General features: G+C 40.3%; 1 protein-coding gene across 2 annotated transcripts in view; it reads right to left on the bottom strand.

Moving 5' to 3' along the window:
* The window catches only part of INPP4B (inositol polyphosphate-4-phosphatase type II B), a 975,417-nt gene that overhangs the window by 509,987 nt on the left and 442,930 nt on the right, over positions 1–22,500 (bottom strand). For both annotated transcript variants that reach the window (XM_075543753.1, XM_075543752.1), the window contains one exon: positions 2,803–3,013. In XM_075543753.1, the coding sequence (XP_075399868.1) occupies positions 2,803–2,890 (88 nt within the window). In that variant the 5' untranslated portion in view covers positions 2,891–3,013. The remainder of the gene's footprint in view (positions 1–2,802; positions 3,014–22,500) is intronic.

Raw genomic sequence — 22,500 nt, 5'->3', positions numbered from 1 at the left:
CTGATCATAAGTAATAAACCTATTAGTTGGCAGAACAAATAAAGTTGGTAAATAAGGCTTGCATGCAGTCGGTCCTAGAAGCAGAATGCATGTGACTAAAGATTTGAGTGATCTATCTATTTCCATAGTCATAAAGAAAGGTAGAATGTGGTTTGGTAAGTCATGAAAAGTATGGTAAAACATTTTCTAACTATGTATGTTTTTTATATGCATGTAGATAGAGGAACCCCTCCAAAAACTAAATTCACTGCCATGGAATCAATTCTGACGCATAGTGAGCTTACAAGGCAGGGTAGAAGTGCCTCTCGGGGTTTCTCAGCCTGAAAAAGGAAACAGCACCTCTATTTGGTGAAGTGGCTTGTGAGATGCGAACCTGTAACCCACTACACCACCAAGGCTCCATGTAGCTAGAGGAGGAATATTCCAAACAGAGTGCCTCAGCCAAGTATTCCTGTGTACAGATGTTCAAACTACACCCGCCCAGAGCTCATCGTCAGCATCATGAAGGAATGCCTTGCTCATGTATGTGTGGAGATGCTCATTACAGGGTTAGCAGCAGCCCCTGGCTGCTCTGTGGGATAAGGATGCAGCTTTCCACTCCCATGGAGAATTGCAGTCTTGGAAGCCCCCAGGGACAGTTCTACTCAGTTCTACTGGATAGTGCTCAGTTGGAATTAACCCAACAGCAGTGAATTCGGTTTTCGTTTGGGCTCAGTCTGGAGGGCGGGCTGTGAGATGATGAGCATGGTTCCACTTTACGGACAGTTTACACTTACCGAAACCAAGCCGAACCAACAAAGTCATTGTCACCTCTGTAGAATATTTCCATTCCTTGATCAACATAAGCATGCGTACTAACTCTAATGATATGATGTAAGTAAATTTAGATTAAGTGGAAGGACAAGTGAATCCGACAATACAGTTAAGGATATTGTAACACCTAATAGAAAGGAGCCCCGGTAGGGCTGTGATAAGGCACTAGACTGCAAGGTTATGTCTCAAAACTCACCAATCACTCTGCAGGGGAAAGCTGCTGCGGTTAACTTCCCTGCCCCCATAAAGATTTGCTAGCTCCGCGATCCTACAGAAACCCCGTAGAGACTCACTATGGGGCAGAATGGACTCAATGGCAACAGGAAGACTGAAAGAGTCCATGGGTGGTGTAAATGGTACACACATCAGCTGCTAATCCAAAAGGTAAAGGTGTGCACATACCTAGCTATACCTTGGAACAAAGACCTGGTAATACCCTGCAAAATAATTAGCCACCGAAAACTCTATTGCTCCCAGTTCTACGCTGACATCCATGGGGGCGCTAATTAATGGTCAGAAAGCAGAAAGATCGAGTTGAGGCACGCAATATGGGGCGAGGGTTTGTCTGAAAACCGCACATCATACTGAGTCTCTGCAAACAAGAGTGGTTGCGACTTGGACGTATGGATAGGATATCATCTGTTCCCACCCATGGTCGGTCAGGTCAAAGAAGCAACATTTTACATTTTGAAAAAGTAAAACCACTTGGTAATGAAAATGCACATATTCGAAATCTTTTTCTTATTATTTTTGCTGGTGCTTCTAAGGAACCCTTTCTGTGCACTGTGGGACAGGCACCACGCTGTTAACCTCAGAGTCAGCCATTCAAATCAACCAGGCCCTCTGCAGGAAAATGATGAAGCTGTCGTCTGTGGAGAAGGTTCTGGAAATGCTAAAGAGCATTGCTGTGAGGCAGAAGTGACTCAATGGTACTGGGCTTAGGCTCTCTGCATTTAATTATGAATACATTCTTGGAGCCACCTTTTTGTATGAAAATGATCGTTTTGTTTTGTGCCTCTGTTTCTTCTATTTAAATTTGAGGAGTTAACACTTTTTGTGCACAATAACCTTCTCTCCCCCCTTCTGCTGACATTTAATAATGCTATGGTTCACAGTTTTAGACTTTCTAAGAGGGGTTAGACTGACAATCATTAGGTAGGTTTTTGTGAATTTCAAACAGTCCCGATTTTTTAAAAGGTTATTAACAATTAGCTCTGCTGAAAGTTCTGACAACCAAATTTCTCAAAAACGCATCCAACTAACACCATATTCTAAAGATTGTTTTTTTATAATGTAAATTAAATGAAAAGGTTAGGCATATGTTTGCCAATGTTAAATAATTGGGCAAAAGAAATCTTCTGAAAAGAAACAAAGGACACAATTCATAATGAACAATCGAACCCAAGTGCTACAATTTTAAGCATGAGAGGAGACATACAATGCTTCCAATGACTTTAATTACTTGAGTAGCACAAAACCGATTTTAATGTTCAAACGCAAACTTTGGCCTGTTCTGTTTATGTGACTGACTGCTTGCTGATATGGCAGAGGCAGCCTTAATCTTCCAATGTAGCCATTTCCGCCCAATGCTTCCCACTTAAATATCTTTCTGTTTAAAAATTAAAATACACACAATTTATAATAAATAATTCCATAAAAGATTATATAAATGCTAACCAGGGTAGACTTTAAAAGTACTCATAAATACCTTAATACATCTTAAGGATTTTTAAACTGCTTTTGCTGTTTAACCAGATGGGACTATTGTCTCTTGCTCTCTCCCAAAATACGAGATTTAAAAAAAGCGTATCCCAGACACACACAAGTGAAATAAGCAGTGCAAAGGGAAAACAGTGCAGTTGGCTAATGTCATCTCCTGGATTAGAAGCTCATATATTTGTGTCTTTAGAATGCTAGTGGAGTAGTGGAGGAGTTGTACGCGCGCGCACACACACACACACACACACACACACACACACACACACTTACTTGTGAACTGGAAGTCCTCAGTAGCGTTTGCCGGGGCTGTGGGCAGAAAGTGCTGGCCTTCTGATGTTCCTTCCTCGTTGATTTCCATAATCCACCTGCGCCTCTTGAACTTTCCAAATGTTCTAGTTCAGATGTCACTGCCAATGAGTCCTAAATTAAGGCAGATGTAGCTTCACACTGAAGATCTGATATCACGATCTTATGTTGTGCCCTAGAGAACAGCAACCGTGAAGATCTCCATTAAGTCCAAGGCTCATTGGGGAGCGAAAGTGTACAAGTTGCGTATGGACTTTCTTTCTTTCCTCCCTACGCATTCTTCATACTTTGGGGCCAATCCAACTAGCCAGAATCCGACACAATGATAGTGTATTCATAGAAGGAGGATCCAAATTTTAAAAGGTAAATTATGTTCTCTCACTTCATTCTGAAAATAGCTGCTAGCATCAATCTGGGGGCCGCTAACGAAACATACACTGAATTTAGCAGCAAGGGCAGCTAGCACCGGTCAAGGCCTTCACATGTCTGCCATGGAGAATCTTCCTATCATACTTTCCATTAGAATTGCCCTTTGTGCGCATTTCTCCAGACACCCTTGTTAAATCATTATTCATGATCACATAAAAATAATCTGGCCTGACATTCTTCTTCCAAAATGAGCCAACTGGTTGTGCCAGGGAGTGTCCGACCTCATTATTACCCATGGAGTCTCTAGCGGCTCTGCCTTGATAAAAGTTTAATTGTTTAATGATCAGGAGTATATGGTGAAAAGAATGAGTAATAATCCTGTAAAGTGAAAACTTAAGCTCAAGTAACAGCATATTGATGAAAATCCACATGGGAAGAGAAAGGCTAAGAATTTAATGCCCTGCTAGACAGATAACCTTAAATAGTTACAAATTCATTTTGATATTTAGCATGATATACATGACTACGAATGAATTAGAAAAAATCAATGTTGTTTTAAATCAAGTTACCAGCTGAATTAAAATGTATAAAAATCTTTAAATGTCTACCCAGTGCTACTTAATAAGATAGGAGCAATCAAGTTTGCTTTGGAATACCAATAGTCTCCGTGTTCACAAATCAACAGCCTCCTTCTTTGTTGTCTCTAACAAAGCTGCTTCATTTATAATTCTGCTCTAGTTGTTAGAAATCATCTTGCAACATTTAAATCCAGAAAGCATCTTGAATCTTTAGGAAAAATAAAATAAAATTATAGAGAACTACATATTGGCTTCTCAAGATACAGCCCAGAATAACATTGTATCATTGATTAGATCAGAACCTTCCATTTGGAAATGATGCTTTGATATAAGATAATGCTTCCTAATTTACTTTTTGGCTATGAAACTCAAATGTCTTTTCTGGTGAGCACGGGGCATGGATACGGTGCACCACATTCTCTGAAGAACAGAAGCAAAAAGAACTCCAACCCACTGATCATAAGTCCATGAAGCATCATCATGACCATATCCAGAGTTTCTGAGGCTGTAAATCTTTAAGGAAGTATACAGCTTCCTCTTTCTCCCAGAGAGCATCTTTTGAGTTGGAATTACCAGTTTGCAGTTCAACACCTAGCATAACAGGGTTCTGAAGAATCAGTGGAAAATCCTAGCAGTGTGTTAATACTTGTGGATTAACATACATATGCACAGACTTGGTTAACGTCATATACTTCTTGAAAAGGAAACCTTTAAAAGGCTGTATGAATGAATCCAAGAAACACAGCAATTCTGTACATTGACTGTGAATAAGTCATGACTCTGACTCCAAGCCCCGTGTGGGAGTGTGGGCGTGTGCAATGTAGAGGGAGGAGGGGATCAGAGCGTCTGCGCGGCCTTATTACCAACGTCTCCCTTTTCAGACCACTCAGTGAATATTAGTTTACCAATCAGAAATAATTTCAATTTTAGAGAAAATGGAGATAAACACACATAACAAGGGTTATGTGACAACTTCTGATTTTATTAAATTTCATTCTAATTTTGTTACACGTAAGGACAAATTACCAATTTAATACTTGTTAGCCAAGCATATACTTAAGAAGGAACCAGATATATTGATGGCAAAGGTTTACATTACTAGCTGATAAATACCTCATTTACTTATGGTTATGGTTAAATATAAGTTTCTTTTTGTATCTGGAAAAAACTGGTTGTGGTTGGGGGGGTGGTGGTTGGCAATCATACACTAGAATAGATTGTGGTTTTTCGGTATTCTAAAAATATTTGAAAGAGTTAGCTTATGGTTGCTACTTATATCAGCTACTCTACCTACCTTTTGTGTCCCTCAAAAAGTTACAAATGAAGATATTATTTAGAAAATACTTGGACCTCCTTTCTCTCCCCCTGAGAAAGGTGATTGAAATATAGGTCAGTTATTTCTTACTGACCACTTAATAACAAATGGTTTTTAATGTTATTCACCATACTCTAAAAAAGAAACATAAAAGTACCCAAGAAGGTAGGGTTAATAAGAAAGACAAGATTAACACAAGTAGTAAAATTAGAAAAACTACATGACAAGGGGGCATATACTGCTGGCCACTCACAAGTGATGTCCAAACCAAATATTACCTTGATGCTAAGATAGGAGTGTTGTTATACTGAATAATTTTTAATTGTATATTTGTGTTACCTACACTGTCAAATAACAGATTCCTCGTGCCTATGGATGGAACTGTGTTTCTAAAATATTAGCGTGGCGAATCCTTGTTCTCTACTTGTGGAAGAGACCATGTGGAATAGTGATTAAAGAGTTAATATGTTCCACTAGAGATAAGCCTTTAGAGCATCAAATCAAATGGTTTGCCATCTCCTACTCTGTGGTCATAAATGACACTGGCCGTGCAACTGTTAAGCAAGTGCTAACCGAAAGGCAAGTCTTTCAATTATTCCATACCAGGTATTCGTCAGGAGAAATATTTGATAGTTGTATAAAGATCTACTAACCTAAAAAGTCCTATAAGCTATAGGGTCTTGGGGTCCCTATAAATCAGAATCAACTCTCTGGCCATGGATTTGCTTCTTTGTTTTGTTGTTGTTGTTTTATATGAGAGGGTTGCCGCTTGTGTGCATGTCACAATGTGGTGACTTGCATGTTTCTGTTATGCTGAGCAGCATACCGCTAGTATTTCATATACCAGTAAGGTCATATGTGGTAGACAGGTTTCAGTGGAATTTCCAGATTATGGCAGATACAAAGAAAAACCTAGCAATCTGCATCTTTTTAAAAAAAGTTGCATGAAAACATTGTGAGCAGCATAACACCGCTGGATCTCATGTTCAAGCTGAGCCCCTGCTGTTGTCAGGTACATGAAATAGAACTAGAAGGGCTGGTTGAAGTGAGGTTTTCAAGACCTTCGGTTAGGATTGTTAGGATTATGGTACGAGTTAAAATGAAAATAAACAGATGGAATCACCCACTAATAATATATGAAGTATAAATCTGGGAAATTGAAAGTTATCAAAAATGCAATGAAACATATAAAGATGAACAAACAAGGCACAGTAAGTTGAAATGGCCTGGTATTGGACACAATGAATTATAACATCCTGTGGTCCACATGCTATGGGAATGATACCATGTTCATCACTAACTAGAACATTTCAAGATCAATTCTAAAGTGCACTATAGTCATGTATAGGAAAAACATCTATATATTCATGAGGAAAACCAGTTAAAATACTGTTATGCAAATTTACCACCAATTACTAATGTTAAAGATAAAGAAATCAAAGATTTTTTTGCTAAGTTCTGCACTCTAAACATGCAATCGAGACGCATTAACGATTACTGATCATTGGAATGCACCAGTTAGAAACAAGGCTTGGCAGCGGTCACAGGGAAAATATAGCATTAGTGACAAAAAATAAGATGATGCCAGATAGGACATGATAAAATCATGCAAAACAAGTGACTTGTTTGTTGAAAATATCTCTTTTTCCAAAAATATAAGTGGTAACTTTGGTCTTGGTTTGGTGGTTGGACTATATGCTGGAATCAAATCAATGCCATTTGGGAAAAGATGTCAGAGAAGCTCGACACCTTCGGGCAGACCAAGGCCAGGGCTGCCTAGAGAATACTCTCGGTTGCTCATCTACAAGTTCAGGTTGAGAGAGAAGCAAATTACAACTAGTCCACAGAAGGCGAAGTCTGACCTTGAGTATCTGAATTAGAGGCAATTTCCAGAACAGATCTGACGCATGGAACACTAATGACTAAGATGCGAGGAGCTGTGGGATGGCATGAAGGATATAATACGGGAGAAACCAAGAGGAGACTCTGAGAATTGTTCTTGAGCACAGAGTAGCTGAAGCAAAAGGAGGGAATGATAAAAGAGCTGAACAGAATATTTCAAATGCAAAATCTTAGAAGAAAAAGGATTGTGATGAAATTTAGTCTGAAAACCCAAAGGGCAAAATCCACTTGTCATTTCTCACGTTAAAAGAAAAGTAGATCAATTCAAGCCTTGAGGTGAACTATTAAAGGATTCTATGAGCAAATTATTGAATAAAGCAGGAAACATCAAGTGAATATGGGAAGACAACGCAGACTCACTGTACCAAAAAGAATTTGTTGATGTTGATGTTCAATCACTTCAGAAGGTAGCACATCACCAAGAACTTGTGGTATTGAATGAGAAGGCCAAAGTGCCTTGAAGGCATTAGTGGGAAAAAGAAAAAAATGACTGACTAAGGAAGAATAAAGGGGAAATGGTTCATTTAAATCATGATACCAGTGAGAAATATTAAATATACCACAGATGGCAAGAATAAACAAGGCTGTCTTCAAAGAAATACAGACATAATGCTCCTTAGACGGGAGTACAGTGAGACTTCACATTCCATAATTTGGATGTTATCAGGAGGGACAAAGCTCTCCAGGAAAACATCATGTTTGGTATAGTAGAGTCACTAAAAAAAGGAAGGTTTCTAATGAGATGTGCTGGCCAGTGACTACAGCAGGTTCACATAGAGCTACGACTGTGAGGACAGCCCTCCACCAGCCAACACTCTGGTCCATTGTACACAAGGTTGCTGTATTAGTCCGGGTACCCTAGAAAAACAAATCCACAGAAACTCAGGTATAAGAGAGTTTTATATGCACGTTATGTGTGCATCAAGAAAACATCCCAACCCAGTGCTGCCCAAGCCCACAAGTCCAACACCAATCTACAAAGTCTTCCTCCATCTCACAAAACAGACACAATGATGCTGACTGCAGGAGGAAAGCTGAGTCAGTGAATGTATAAACATCTCAAGGCTGGCAGGGGTCTCCACACGGCTGCTCCAGCACCCAGGGCTGCATCAGGGTAGGTCCATGTGGCTTCTCCTCAAGGGATGTCTTGCAGGAAGTGAGCCTTGCCAGCAGAAGCAGGGATCTGGCTAAGGCAGCTATACCCTGGTCAGACCATCACAAAGCAAGAGACCCAAGAACTCGAAAGGCAAGGCTCACGGAGCCATTTATCTCTCTGCCCTTCAATTAACTCCACATGTGTTTATCGTCCAGGTTGGCACAATAAACTAACTAACTCAATCGCTCAGAATTGGAACCAACTCAGTAGCACCTGACAACAACAGCCATTTAGATGTAAACCTAGCTGGAAATCCCTTTGGTTATGGTAACGAGGGCACATCTGTGAAGATTGTGTCTTAAAGCAACCACTCTTGAGATACAAAAAGAGCAGAGTAGGCACAGATCAAAGCAACAGAAAGGGAGGGCAGCAGATGTCATGCCACAGGCAGATCTTCAAGAAGCCAAAGGAGACGCTGCCCAAAAATAAAACAAAGACTGATCCCTCAGAATCTGCAGAGAGACTTTTTCCGAGAGCCAGGAAAAGTCTTGATTTGGGACTTTTTTTTCCCTCTTCAACCACTGAAAAATAAACTTCTGTTCCTTCAAGCTACCCACTCACTGGAGGTATTTCTCTTATAGCAGCCTTAGATTACTAAAATTCCATCTAAATTTAAAATTTTTAACAAAATATAAAATGATGATAAAAATACTGGATTAAAATAAAAAGAACTGACACAAAGGAGGTAAACAGAGAGTCATCTGATATTCTTAGGATCACATGTATAAAATTTTAAAGAAGGTGATTTGGCACAAATTTAGCTTAAAATTCCTGGGAAATTATTTAAAATATATTCCTTATACAGTCATCCATAGAAACCAAACCCTCCTATTTATCCCACACAGAAAACGCATTCCCATGAGTCATTCCAATGCACACTGTGTCTTATAGGACTGAATAGAACTCTCCTGGAGGATTGCCAAGGTTGTAAATCTTTAGAGAAATTGCATAGCATACCTGTTTCCCACAGAGAAGCTGGTGGGTCCCAGCTAATGACCTTTGGGTTAGAAGACGAGTGTTTAACATTGTTTCACTCGGACTCCTTCTATTTCTCACCACAGAGTGAGAAACAGAAACATGATTGGGTTTGGAGTAGAATAGGTAAGATACTCTATCTTTCATTTAACATATTGAGGGCTTTATGAAGTTGACCAGACTCTTAAATTTTTAGGTTACAGACTGAAGAGGTAACCAGAATCCCTGAAGTTGGAGTGAGAGATGGGAAAAGAGAATAGAAGCCAGTACGTCCAATGGTCTGGGGTCAGACAGCTGTGTGCCTGTAAAGGTTTTCATAGACCCCACACAAGGAGAGTGTCATCAATGGATGTCCATTAGTGTTCTATGTCCCCAGTGTAAAAGTGTGAGATCACCTTTCTGGTTCCCCATATACCAACCTGGAGCATCTTCTAATAGTAGAAGATGGTTTACCATGTCGATGGGCAGAGAGATGAGGCCTCAGTCTAAGCCTAGGATTTCCTTCTGCTCCTCTTAGAAGAAAGCTACTGGCCTTTAAGGTTGGTTATGAAAAGAACTGAGGTACTAGCTAAGAGGCTAGCCTTAGGTTGTCTAAAAGCGAACCCGTACATGAGGGGCTATGGCTCTGATTTCCCGGTGTAAGGAACAGATGGAAGACATGCACAATGCTCAGCAAGCTTTTGCTTTCATTAAGAATCAAGGTGAGATCAGTCTGTGAGTTACGCTAACCAAACAGGATCCCAAATTTCATGGAACCATCTGGCCCAGGTTTGTCACTTCTTAGTGGATAATAACAAGCATTCACCTGGTAATTGAGTGAGATCTATGAGCTCCATTTTTTTTTCATTTTTAATACCAGATGGTCATATAAGGCATTTTGCTCACATGTGTATGTGGCTACCGCCCTGGAGAGTGAAGTGAGGCAAAGGTGGAGCTATCAAGAGATATTTAAATAAAACAATACTTTTCTACAAGTGTAGAATAGTTCAATAAATGAAGACTTACACAAATATAGCCTAAAAGGTTAAACATCTATTCATCTATATCTGCCTATCTTTCTCACAAGCTGTCATGTACCTGCCTACCTACCTAGCTGCCTGCCTATCTACCACCTACATCGTTTGGGTTTCCTGTTTTCAACTATTGGAAACTTACTATGTAGACCAAGTATTGAAGAAAAAAATAATAAATCAATTTTTCTGTACTTTCAAAGAGATTAAAATTTTCCATCACTGTCAAAAATACTAAAATTCTTTAATTAGTTAAAATGCTTTTTCATTCTGATCGAATACTTTTAGTGTCCCAATAGATATCTTACACTAAAATGAAGAATGAAATAGAATTAATTTTAAAATTGGGGGGAAAGAAAGAAAAAACTTTTTATTAGTTTTTTTGGTTTTTTTAGTTTTTTTGGTTTGGTTTGGTTTTTTAATTGGTTTGGTTCAGGCACACCTTAGTATTCGAAATAAAATCCTTGCTCTTCAATACTCTAAAGAGGTCTTGTGGACAGATTTACCCAATGCAACACCTCATTTGCTCTCTTGACAGAGGCTTCCATGAGCATTGACTGTGGAGCCAAGCAAGACAGCATCCTTGACAACTGCATCCTTTTCTCCTTGTATCATGATGCTACCCATTGGTCCAGTTGTAAGGATTTGGGGCTTCTTTACACTGAGTTGCAAACCATACTGAAGGCTGTAATCTTTCATCTTCATCAGCGAGTGCCTCGAGCCTTCCTCACTTTCACTAAGCACAGTTGTATAGGAACATTAGCTGGATCATTTCTGCCTGATGCAAGGTTCTCTGATGGGAATCTTTGCTCTGAGGTGCTCCACGGAGGAGGTCACGACGTTTTCAGAGCAACACTTCAGCCTTAGGCTCTTTCTATTCATTTTTCCTTCATTCTATCTTTCTGTATCATCCTCTGAATTGTCTCCCTATCTACTCCCGATCATCTCTATCATTCTTTTCAAGTTTTCTGATAAGTCTCCTGCGTGTCTCATGCTGTCTTGACCTCTGTTTCTTGAGGACCTCCGCAAAAACAAACATCTAGTGAACATTACTGGGAAGACATGTTCCCTCTGTCAATAATCCTTTCTTTTTATTTGTCTGTTTGTTTGTGCTGATTCTTGACAGAACAGAAATTCTCAGCAAAACCAAAATGAGTTACCAAGTAAAACAAGTTAATCCTTTTTCTCTCCTACAAGCAATACACACATAGGAAAGAAAAAAAAGAAAACTGGTATTTTCTACTGACGCCTTGCCAAAATTTATTACTCCCAGTTATGGATTAGAGTTGACAACAACTTTGACATCAAATCCACACACAAATGAAGTCATGGAGATTTTCTATGTTCCAGTCTATCACCCTCCAGTGTTTCTCCAATTAACATGTCTTCAAATCCCATCCCATGGCCATCGACTTCAGTCAGAAAAGGATCAAACATGCGATCAGAAGGCATTGATAGTTATTGGAGATTGGAATTCAAAAGTTGGAGACAAAGAGGCATGAACAGTAGTTTCAACATGTGACCTCGATGATAGAAATGAAGGTGGAGATTCCAGGATAGAATTCCAGCTTCTTCATCAAAACTTCTTTTTTTCAAGAACACAAACCATTGCTATTGATGTGGACTTCTGCAGATGAAATGCACAGAAATCAGATTGACTGCATTTGTGAGAAGAGATGATGAAGAAGGGCCAAAGCAATAAGTAAAATGAGGCTATGGGACCATGTAGCACAGACCGTCACTTGTTCATGTGTGTTTTCAGGGCAAAGCTGAAGAAAATGAAAGTAAGTCCAGGAGAGCCAAGATATGACTTTGAGTCCATCCCACGTGAATGTCACGATCATCTCCAGAACAGATTTGATACATCAGACAGAAGAGTTGGGGAGCTGTGCGATGACATCAAGAATATCAAACATGAATAGAGCCAAAGTTCATTTCAATGGCAGGGAAGAAACAAGGGATCAGAGCGGATGTTACAATGGGCTCTAAAACTTATTTTGAATCACAGAGAAATTAAAGCAAATGTAAGAAATTATGAAGTTAAAGAGCTGAAAAGAAAAATTTAAAGGGCAGCTTGAGAAGAAAGTAAAGGATCGCAATGAATGAAAGTCAAGGAACATAATGAAGGTCAAGGACCATAATGAAATGTGCAAAGACTTAGAATTAGAAAACCAAAAAGAACATGTTCAGCCTGGCATAAACTGAAAGAACTAAAGAAAGAGTCAAGCTTCAAAGTGCAACATTGAGAAATTATATAGGCAAAGTATTGAAAAATGCAGGAAGCAACAAAAGAAGATGGAAAGAAAACAGAATCATACCAAAATGAATTAATTGTCACTTAACCATTCTAAGAGGCAGCACATGATCAAAAACCAGTGGTACTGAATGAAGAACTTCAAATTTCATGGGAAACATTTTAGCCAGAGCAAGGCTCCAGGAATTCACAGAATACCAATGGAAAGGTTTCAACAAGCTAATGAAGCATTGGAAGCACTCATTCAAGTATGCAAAGAAATTTGGAAGACAACTACTTGACAACTGATTGGAAGAGATACATATTTGTACCCATTCCAAAGAAAAGCAATCTCACAGAATATGGAAGAACATAATTGATGTCATATGCAAGTAAAATTTTGCTGAAGATCATTCAACAGTGGTTATACCAATACACTGATAAGGAACTGCCAGAAACTCAGACTGGATTCAGAAGAGGATGTAGAAAGAAGGCTATCATTGCTGAGGTTAGATGTTTTATTGACTAGACAATGGCATCTGATCGTGTGGATCATAAACTATGTATAGTTTTCAGAAGAATGAGAATTCCAAAACATTTCATTGTGCTCATTTGGAACTTGTACATAGATCAACTGGATGGTGTGTGAACAAAACAAGGGCATCCTGCATACTTTAAAACCAGGAGGACTGTGAATCAGGGTTGTGTTCTCTCACCATATTGTTCAATCTATATGCTGAGAATATCACAAGAGAAACTGGGTTAAATGAAGAAGAATGTGGCGTCAGGATTGGAAGAAGGCTGATTGACAACCTGAGATATGCAGATGACACACCTTGCTTGTTAGAAGGAGGAAGAATGAAAGCACTTACTGATGGAGAGCAGGGAGTGTGGCCTTCAGTGTGGATGACAACTCAATGTAAGGAAGACCCAACTCCTCACCACTGGACCAGTAGGGAACATCAGGATAAATAGAGATAAATCATGAAAATGGACAAATGAAGAAAGGGGGTAAGTTGTCGAAGATTTTGTCTTGATTAGATTCACAAATAATGCTCATGGAAGCAGCAATAAAGAAATCAAAAGATTTGTTGTATTAAGTAACTCTGCCAAAGAAGATCTCTTTAGAATATTGAAGAGCAAGGATGTTATTTTAAACAGTAACGTACGCCTGGCCCAAGCCATGTTATTCTCCATTCCGTCACATGGATGTGAAATTTGGATAATGAAGGAGGAAGACAAAAGAAGAATCAATGCATTTGAATTGTGGTGCTAGAGAGGAACACCAAATGTATCATGGACTGCTGAAAGGACAAATTGATTTGTGTTGGAAGACATAAGGCCAGAGTGTTCCTTAGAGGCAAGGAAGGCAAAACTATGTCTTATATACTTTGGACATATTGTCAGAAGAGACCAGTCCCCAGAAAAGCACATCATTTTTGGTAAAGTGGAAGGGCAGCGAGAAAGAGGAAAACTTTCAACAAGATGACTGACTCCTTGTGAGGACGCCGCAGGAGTGTGCAGTTTTGCTGTGCAAAGGGTACAGGCCAGAGCTGACTTGACGACACCTAAACACAACAACAATATGAAAACCGAAGGAAGATCAATGCATTAGTATTTTGGTGGAGACAAAGAATATTGAAAGTACGATGGACCTCCCAAGGAACAAACAAATACATCTTGGAAGAAGGCTGGCCATAACACTTTTTTGGAGATGACCATGCTAAGACTCTGTCTCATGTACTTTGAGACATGTTATCAGGAGAAACCAATCCTGGGAAGGAATGTCAGGCCTGGCAAAGTGAAGGGAGATCCAAAAAGAAGGCCCTCGAGGAGACGACTTGACCCAGTGGCCGCAATGGTGGATTCAAACAAGGAGGACTGTGAGCGTGTTGCCAGACTGCGCAGAGTAGAGGCCTGAAGGCCAGGCTAAAAAGAATAGCCTAATTGAAAGGGCATAACAAATCGATGTCAAATAAAGTCTAAGTTGAAAATGACATGATCAAGCTTTAAATTTAAAACCAGCACTAAGGTTTAAAGTAGATAATGAATAAGAAGGTAATGATTTAATAAAGAAATCAATCTGTTTGGAGATTTCTTTTGTTTGTTTGTTTTCTTTTAATGGCCTAGGAATTAAATTATGACAATAAGGGTCTAAACCTCATGAAGTATTGCGGGGGGGGGATCAGGTATCAAAAGATCCAAACAAACTATATTGATGCAAATGAGGGGGGTTGGAATGGAGACCCTAAACCCATCTGTAGACCATTGGATACCCCTAGCCCCACAGAAGGGATGATTCAACCAAGATGCAGTCCAGCACCGAGGAAACACCCATCATTCCTCTAGTTCCTAAAGGCTTCCTCCTCCCAAAACCCCCACTTTCAAGACCCAGTTCAACCTTACAAATCTGGCTAAACTGCAGAACACACATTTGTACAGATATGAGTTCTCGACACATGAAATTCAGGACAGATAAACCCCTCAGTATCAGTAGTGGGAGTAGCAATACCATGAGGGGAGGTGGATGGTCGGAAAGGGGGAAGAGGGTGCAAGGGGGAACCCATCACAATGTTGGATATAAAGCCTTCCCCAATCCTGATGGGGATGAATAATAGAAATATGGGTGAAGGGAGACAACAGATAGTGTAGATATGAAATAATAATAATAATATATAATTGACCATGGATTCATGAGGGTGGGAAGGTGGGGAAGGGAGGAGGGAAAGAGGAGTTTAAGTAGAAAATGTTTTGGAAATGATGCTGGCAACACAGGTACAAATATGCTTGATACAATTGGTGTATGGAATGTTATAAGAGCTGTAAGAGCCCCCAATAAAATGATTTTTTAAATAAATAAGCATCTAAACCAAAAAAGAGGCATCTGACTGGAAGGTGAAACATGGCTTCCAAAAGTAGCTGGGGAAATTAACTAAGTGGTGCTCGTGATGGCATTGGCTGTGATAGTAGAGTTAAATCGTGACAGGCAAGACTATTGGGTTACATTCAGCAAATTACGGACCTTTAAACTTCCTGGTCCCTGTGAGTCAGAACTGACTCAGTGGTAGTGAATTTGGAGTTTGGAGACACTTCCTGAGAAATAAAGCGTAAGATTTAGGCGAAGGTGATTGGTTTAGTTATTCTTATTGTCATATGGGTCTGAAATTCGGGTGATTTATTGAGTATACAAAGTACATTAGCGAGTCAATGAAGGAAGTCATATGAATGCATGAAATCACTGAAGGAAAGTATAAAGAGGAAGAGAAAAGGTGAGCCAAGGAAGAAACTCTATTGAGAATGATAAGAATATCAATTCAATTTAATTTCACAGGTGATGATAGGCAAGGTGCCAGGGAAAAGGCACCGAAGTCACTCCCACCTCATAACTCTACTAGAGTTGGGTTTCTGAAGCTGCTTGAGCACTGAGTTAAGAGGAAACTTCATTTATTCATTTGTTTTTAAGAACAGGGACACCTGGGCATATTTAAATGCAGAAATAACACAGCCAGAGAGAAATCATAATAAAAACCAAGGAACTGAACAACAGTGATGGTGCCAGCAATGTCCCTGAGAACTCTAGAAGACAGGAGGTGGCGACTAGACAAGCACACACAATTTAAAAAGTGAGGGGCAGGTGGTTAAAATGTTCTCCCCCATGGGCTCCTTTTTCCTTGTGAACAAAACAAAATCTTGTTCATGAACTCAAGGTAAGGAAATATTTCTCCTTTCAGGTATTATAAGTACATACCATAAAAAGAAATATTAATAAATATGAGTATATTACAATAAAAATGTTCTCTGGGTAATAAAATACCATAAAACATGAGGGGCTGGAGGAGCCCATACAGATAAAATATATTTACAACAGGAGATTCTAGCATCCACTTAGGATATTAAAATCTGGAGAAAGTATCACTTCCCAATTTACTGTTTCTGAGTGATACATGCGATCAATATTTTTCCTAATCTTTTCAGAGAGCTGAATTCTCAACGCAACCAAGTTGCCTAAACTATGAGAGGCAAGTGTTCCGTGGAGCAGAGCATGAGAGGAAGAGCTGTAAGCTCCCAAGTCAGTTGGTAAAAAAGAATTCAATCAAACCATTTAATGCATTGCCCACAATGGCCTAGCACGAAAGCATAAAGTTTTTTGCAAGGCATAGTTAAAAGGACACTCTGCATTCCCTCACAAGTTCCGTTTTATAAACTCCTCAGATCCCTTGAGAAAGCCCAGGAGAAAAGTCAGGATTTGAGGGAAGCACTGCACCAGAGGAGTAGCAGCTCCCGTAGGAAAAGAACAAAGCATCCCTGGATCCTTTTCCCACCGAATAATAACTGGAATGAGTTGGGAGCAGGGCAGTAGACCCTGCTTGCCTATAGGGCAATAAGGGGGGCGGGGAGAAGAGGGGAAAGAAACATTCATTAGAGAACCTCTACTGCAAGGGCCTCATCACACAAAAAGTACTATTCCCAAGACACAGAGCCTGCCTGTCCTTGTTTCTCAAGAAAGCTCTGCAAACTGGACAATATCAAATAACAGAAACACTCATGAGTCTGGAGGCTGCGCATCTGAAACCAATGGATGCGCGTAGGGGCAGGGGCATGTTCTCTGCCAGGCTGTAGGAGAACATCTCTCCTTACAAGTTTCCAGTCACCCCAGGCAGTCCTTTAGAAGTCTAATTGCTTCCACCATGTTCATATGCCTTCAATCCTATTGGGCTGGGACAACCTTTATGATCTCCCGCACACTGACCACATCTGTAACAGCTCTTTTCCCAAAAAAAGGAAAAAAGGTCACATTCACAGTTTTTTTTTGAGGCAACCATTTAACACATAGCACTGCTCACCATAGCACTGCCATTATTCCATTGAATAATAGAAATAAGAACTAGTTCTCCCTCCTTCCACCAGACCTGTAAGCACCAAGAAGTCAGTAGCAGCTGGCTGCCAGGAGAAGGGAAGGGACTACAAGATGGATCCTAAAAATACACCGTGGCTCAACAAGCAAAACAAGTAAACAAAACCCACAACATCAGAAACACAGGTGCAAACTACTAACAACACAAGGTCGACCCAAAAATCTTGAGGGCAAGCAGGGAAAAAGATAAACAGAGTACAAAATAAAAGAATTATAATGGAATTCTTGTTACAAACATTGCAAGGCAGACAGTGGAGTGATATGTTAAAATAAGTAACATAAATCTATGCAAAGCAATGAGGAGCCCTCCTGGATTTGTAGTTGCATGTTGAATGGTGATTCGCAAGGTTAACAGTTCAATACCACTAGCAACTTCAGGATAGAAAGATGGGGCCCGTACTCCTATAAGGAACTATAGTCTCAGAAACTCACAGGGGCAGTTCTACCCTGTACACCTATAGGGTCGCTGTGAGTCAGAATTGACTAGATGGCAGTGAGTGAGTGATACAGAGCAATCTGATTTTTCTGCCAGTTTGTGGTTATGGTGGCGTGCATGTTGCTCTAATGTTGTAAGCTACGTTACAGGTAGTTAAAATGCCAGCAGGCCCCCTCACGGTGAGCCAGTAGCACCACAGCTTCAGATTAAGAATAGAGCAAAACAAGAACTAGTCTATCTACTTCTAAGAGATTAGTCACTGTAAGTCCTATAAATAGGAGCAGAACATTGTCTGATATGGTGCCAGAAGATAAGTACCCAAAGTTGGAAGATATGGAAAATACAATTAAGGAGGAGCTGCTTGCTCAAGGGACAGCAAGCCCGTACTAGTTTGGATGGGGGAAAAAAAAGCTTTCAGGACGTTCATTTCCTGATGGAGCATCACTCAGAACGAGAACAGCTGCAAACATCGAGTAGTAATCTAAATGTGGAATGTAGAAAGTAGTAACCTAGATAACTGAAGTCACAGAAATCAAATGGAATGAATAAGGATCTATGTCCTAGGAATTAATGAGCTGAGATGGACTGGTATGGACCAAGTCAAATAGCATAGTCCTACGATGGACTATGGCAGGGATGTCAGATTCCAGAGGAAGGCCATCAGAGTCACAGTCAAAGAGAACATTTCAAGATCTATCTTGCACAGCAATGTGGTCTGTGATCAGATAATTAGTATGCACCTACCAATAAATCCAGGTAATACAACCATTATTTGTATGTATGTATCAACCACTAAAGCCAATGTTGGAAATTTTAACTCTAACAACATGTCCAGTCTAGAATTGATCAAATATGTACTGAAGATACATTGATAAGTACTGGTTATTGGAGTACAAAAGTTGGAAAGAAAATGGATTAAATAATCATTGAAAACTATGCCCTAATGATAGAAATAAACTGGGCGATCATACAGTAGGATTGTATAAGACCAATAACTTCTTCATTTAAATACTTTTTTCAAATAATATACATGTAGACCTGATCAGAAGAGATACACAGGAATCAAATGGACTACATCTGTTGAAGGAGACAATGGAGAAGATTTTCATCTACCAAACAAGACCAGAGGGCAACTGTGGAAACAGTCCATGAACCGCGCATTTGCAAGTTCAAGTTGAAGCTGAAGAAAATTAGCACAAACCCACAATAGCAGAAACACAACTTGATCAGATCACACCTGAATTTAAATGCCATCTCAAGAAGAGATTCAGCACACTGAGGAGAAATGACAAAATCAGGGGAGATTTGTATGATATAAAGAACTTCATACATGAAGAACACACAATGTCATTGAAAAGAAAAGCAAATCACACGGTGCATGTTGGAAGAGAATCTGAAACTTGCTCTTGAACACAGTAGCCAAGGCACATAGAAGACCTGTATCTCTGTACGTGTAGTGTGTGTGTGTGTGTGTGTGTGTGTGTGTGTGTGTGTAGAGAGACAGAGAGAGAGAGAGAGAGAGGAGGGGTGCAATGAGTTATGTGGCGGGCTGCTAACTGCAAGGCCAGAAGTTCTAAACTGCCAGACACTCACTTGTTGTCTGGCACAGGCAGGGGACAGTTCTACTCTGTCCCATAGAGTCACTGGGAGTTGGAATTGATGGATGGCAAGGAGGTTATTGCACACACTCACCCTCACGAGGACAATTTAAAAACGAGTGCAACACAATCGTAGAAATTTTCATTAAACAAAAATATTATAAATATGAAGCTATTGTTTTCCAACATGTCCCACAACTAGGTCTATACATTTCCGAAAGCAGTTTTGGCTTCCTTAAAGAACTTAAACTGTGTTCCTTTTAATTAATTTTTTTTAGTTTGGTGAACAAAAGTCTGAAAATAAAATGAAGGCTGTATCATGGATAGGGTAAGATTTTACAACAAAATTCTCATAGGACAGGTTTTGTTCTCCTCAAAGAATGAGCAGGTGTGTACTGTCATTATTTATAATTTTAAAAATTCCTTAGAGCAAATTTCCTAACCAGCTTTTCACCAATGTTGATGTCAATTTTCTGAAAGCTTGTTCATTATGAGCCCCTGAGATTGCCCTGTGTTCTTCCAGAAATTCTAGCTAGATTGCCTCTTTGGGATTCCAGTAATAGCGATCATAACCTGAGTCTACTAAATGTAGTTCTCTGCTTTAAATAGAAGTAGCCCAGCAGATTCCATCTCAAGTCCATGCTGTGACTGGATCTTGCCCTCTGAACTGTATTGTTAAGTTCAAAATCTATCCCCGGTTAAACTCTGTTCCATAAAATCATCATTAGCATTGATCTTACTTAAAAGACTGATGAAAAGCTCAGCTCTAAGACCTAGTTGCTCGTCTTGCACTGCTTTGGGCCCCCATGCATCCCCCAGTTTGCTAAAATCGAAAATGCGGAACCACGTGCGATCCCAACTTCAGTCCCCTTTCATCAGTTTCTAAACATCAGTCATGATCTCTCCATTTCGGAAGGTCAGTCGACTCCCCTCCCTTATGATGTCTTTGAGTTCTTCCTGGCCTTCTTTAAACGACACGAAAAGCCGTTGTTGTATGTGTGGCAGCAATTCTATCAACTTGTTGCAGGGCTTCAGTGAGTTAGGCAGACTCCACTTGAGTACTATTAAAGTCTAATCAAAATCATGGCAATAGATAAGATCCACTACACCGGTTAAATGGGTGGCAGAGAAGTCAGCTCAGAAGGATATGGCATTTTGGGGGGAATTCCAAATGATGGAGCCTGATATATTTTTGTCAAAGGACACAGTGCAACTAAGAGGCTTATAAGAAAAGTTTAAAGGACATTGAAAGGGCATCGGTGAGAAAAAAGAAGCAGGCAAGTTGTGCCAAGGACTTGTGTTCCAGCAGTAAAACGGACTTGGGATCCCTGGCGGTGTGTTGGGTTCTGTGTTGGCTTCATAAATGGAAGGTTAGCAGTTTCAACTCACCAGCTGCTCTCAGGGAGAAAGATGAGGCTGTCTGCTCCTGTAAAGAGTTACAGCCCCCCAAAACCCCACACCCCAGAGGGCAGGTAGTTCCACTCTGTTCTACAGTCTCTGTGAATGGATATGGTGACAAAATTCAACCCCAGCACAAACCTTTCTTGATTTTAAACTATGGAGTATCCCTTGTCCTACTCAAAGAACAACATCTTGTCTAAGTTTCCATGTGATCACATTTGGGAATAATGTTGTACATGATTTAGTAGTAGGTATAATACAAATACTTTGTTTATAAAACATAAGTAAATCCACAATTCAAATACTTTTAGTGGTGAGTTTGGCTTGGAGTTTTATAATACACTTTCTAGTCTCCCAACATAGCACAGGTTACCTGTGAGAAGTTTGCTGGGATCCCGTATGTAACAAACCCAGGGACAAGGGAACAACATGGAATCCAAATTGGTGGTGAGGAGGGAATGGCAGGCCTGGTAGGGAATGATCAAGGGTAAGGTTACATAAAGAAGAGGTATAGCTGTAACCCAGGTGGGGACAGAGCATGATAGTGGGGCAGGAGGAAAGTCAAGGGAAATAGAGAAAAGAGCTAGGAGGCAAAGGGCATTTATAGAGGTCTAGACAAAGACATGTCCATGCAAATATATGTATATGAGGATGGGAAATAGATGTATGTGTCTATAGTTATAGGTTTAGTATTAAGGTGGTGGAAGGACCTTGGGCCTCTACTCAAGCACTCCCTGAACGCATGAATACTTTCTTCTATTAAATTGGCATTCTATGATGCTCACCCTTCCCACACAACTGCTGAAGCCAAAATGGGTGAACAAGTAAATGTGGTGAAGAAAGCTGATGGTGCCCAGCTATCAAAAGAGATAGTGTCTGGGGTCTTAAAGGCTTGAAGACAAACAAGCGGCCATCTAGCTCAGAAGCAACAAAGCCCACATGGAAGAACACACCAGCCTGTGAGATCACATGGTCCCGAAGGGATCAGTTATCAGGCATCAAAGAACAAAAAATCATATCATTGGGTACACACCTCCATGATATGATCGCCGAGGACAAACGGGTGCATAAGCAAATGTGGCAAAGAAAGCTGATGGTGCCCGGCTATCAAAAGACATAGTGTCTGTGGTCTTAAAGACTTGAAGGTGAACAAGCGGCCATCTAGCTCAGAAGCAACAAAGCCCACATGGAAGAAGCACACCAGCCTGTGTGATCATGAGGTGCCAAAGGGATCAGGAGTAAGGCATCATTAAAAAAAAATCTTACCATAGTGGATGCAGGGGGAAGTGCAGAGTGGAGACCCAAAGCCCATTTGTTGGCCACTGGAGACCCCCTCACAGAGGGATCTAGGGGAGGAGGTGAGTCAGTCAGGGTATGATGTAGCACTGATGAAGAATACAGCTTTCCCCCAGATCCTGGATGCTTCCTCCCCCCCAACTACCATGATCCGAATTCTACCTTGCAGGACTGGATAGAGCAGAGATTGTACACTGGTGCATATAGGAGCTGGAGGCACAGGGAATCCAGGGCGGATGATACCTTCAGAACCATGGGTGAGGGGTGATACTGGGAGAGTAGAGGGTGAGTGGTTTGGAAAGGGGGAAGTGATTACAAGTCTCTACATGTGACCTCCTCCTTGGGGGACGGACAACAGAGAAGGGGATGAAGGGAGACACCAGATAGGGCAAGATATGACAAAATAATAATTTATAAATTATCAAGGGCTCATGAGGGAGGGGTGGTGGGGAGGGAAAGGGAGAAAAAAGAGAACCTG

The sequence above is a fragment of the Tenrec ecaudatus genome, chromosome 3 (genome assembly GCF_050624435.1).
Source record: "Tenrec ecaudatus isolate mTenEca1 chromosome 3, mTenEca1.hap1, whole genome shotgun sequence".
NCBI classification, from domain to species: Eukaryota; Metazoa; Chordata; class Mammalia; order Afrosoricida; family Tenrecidae; genus Tenrec; species Tenrec ecaudatus.
The sequence above is the reverse complement of the archived record's forward strand: the minus strand, read 5'-3'. Positions and strand labels throughout refer to the sequence as shown.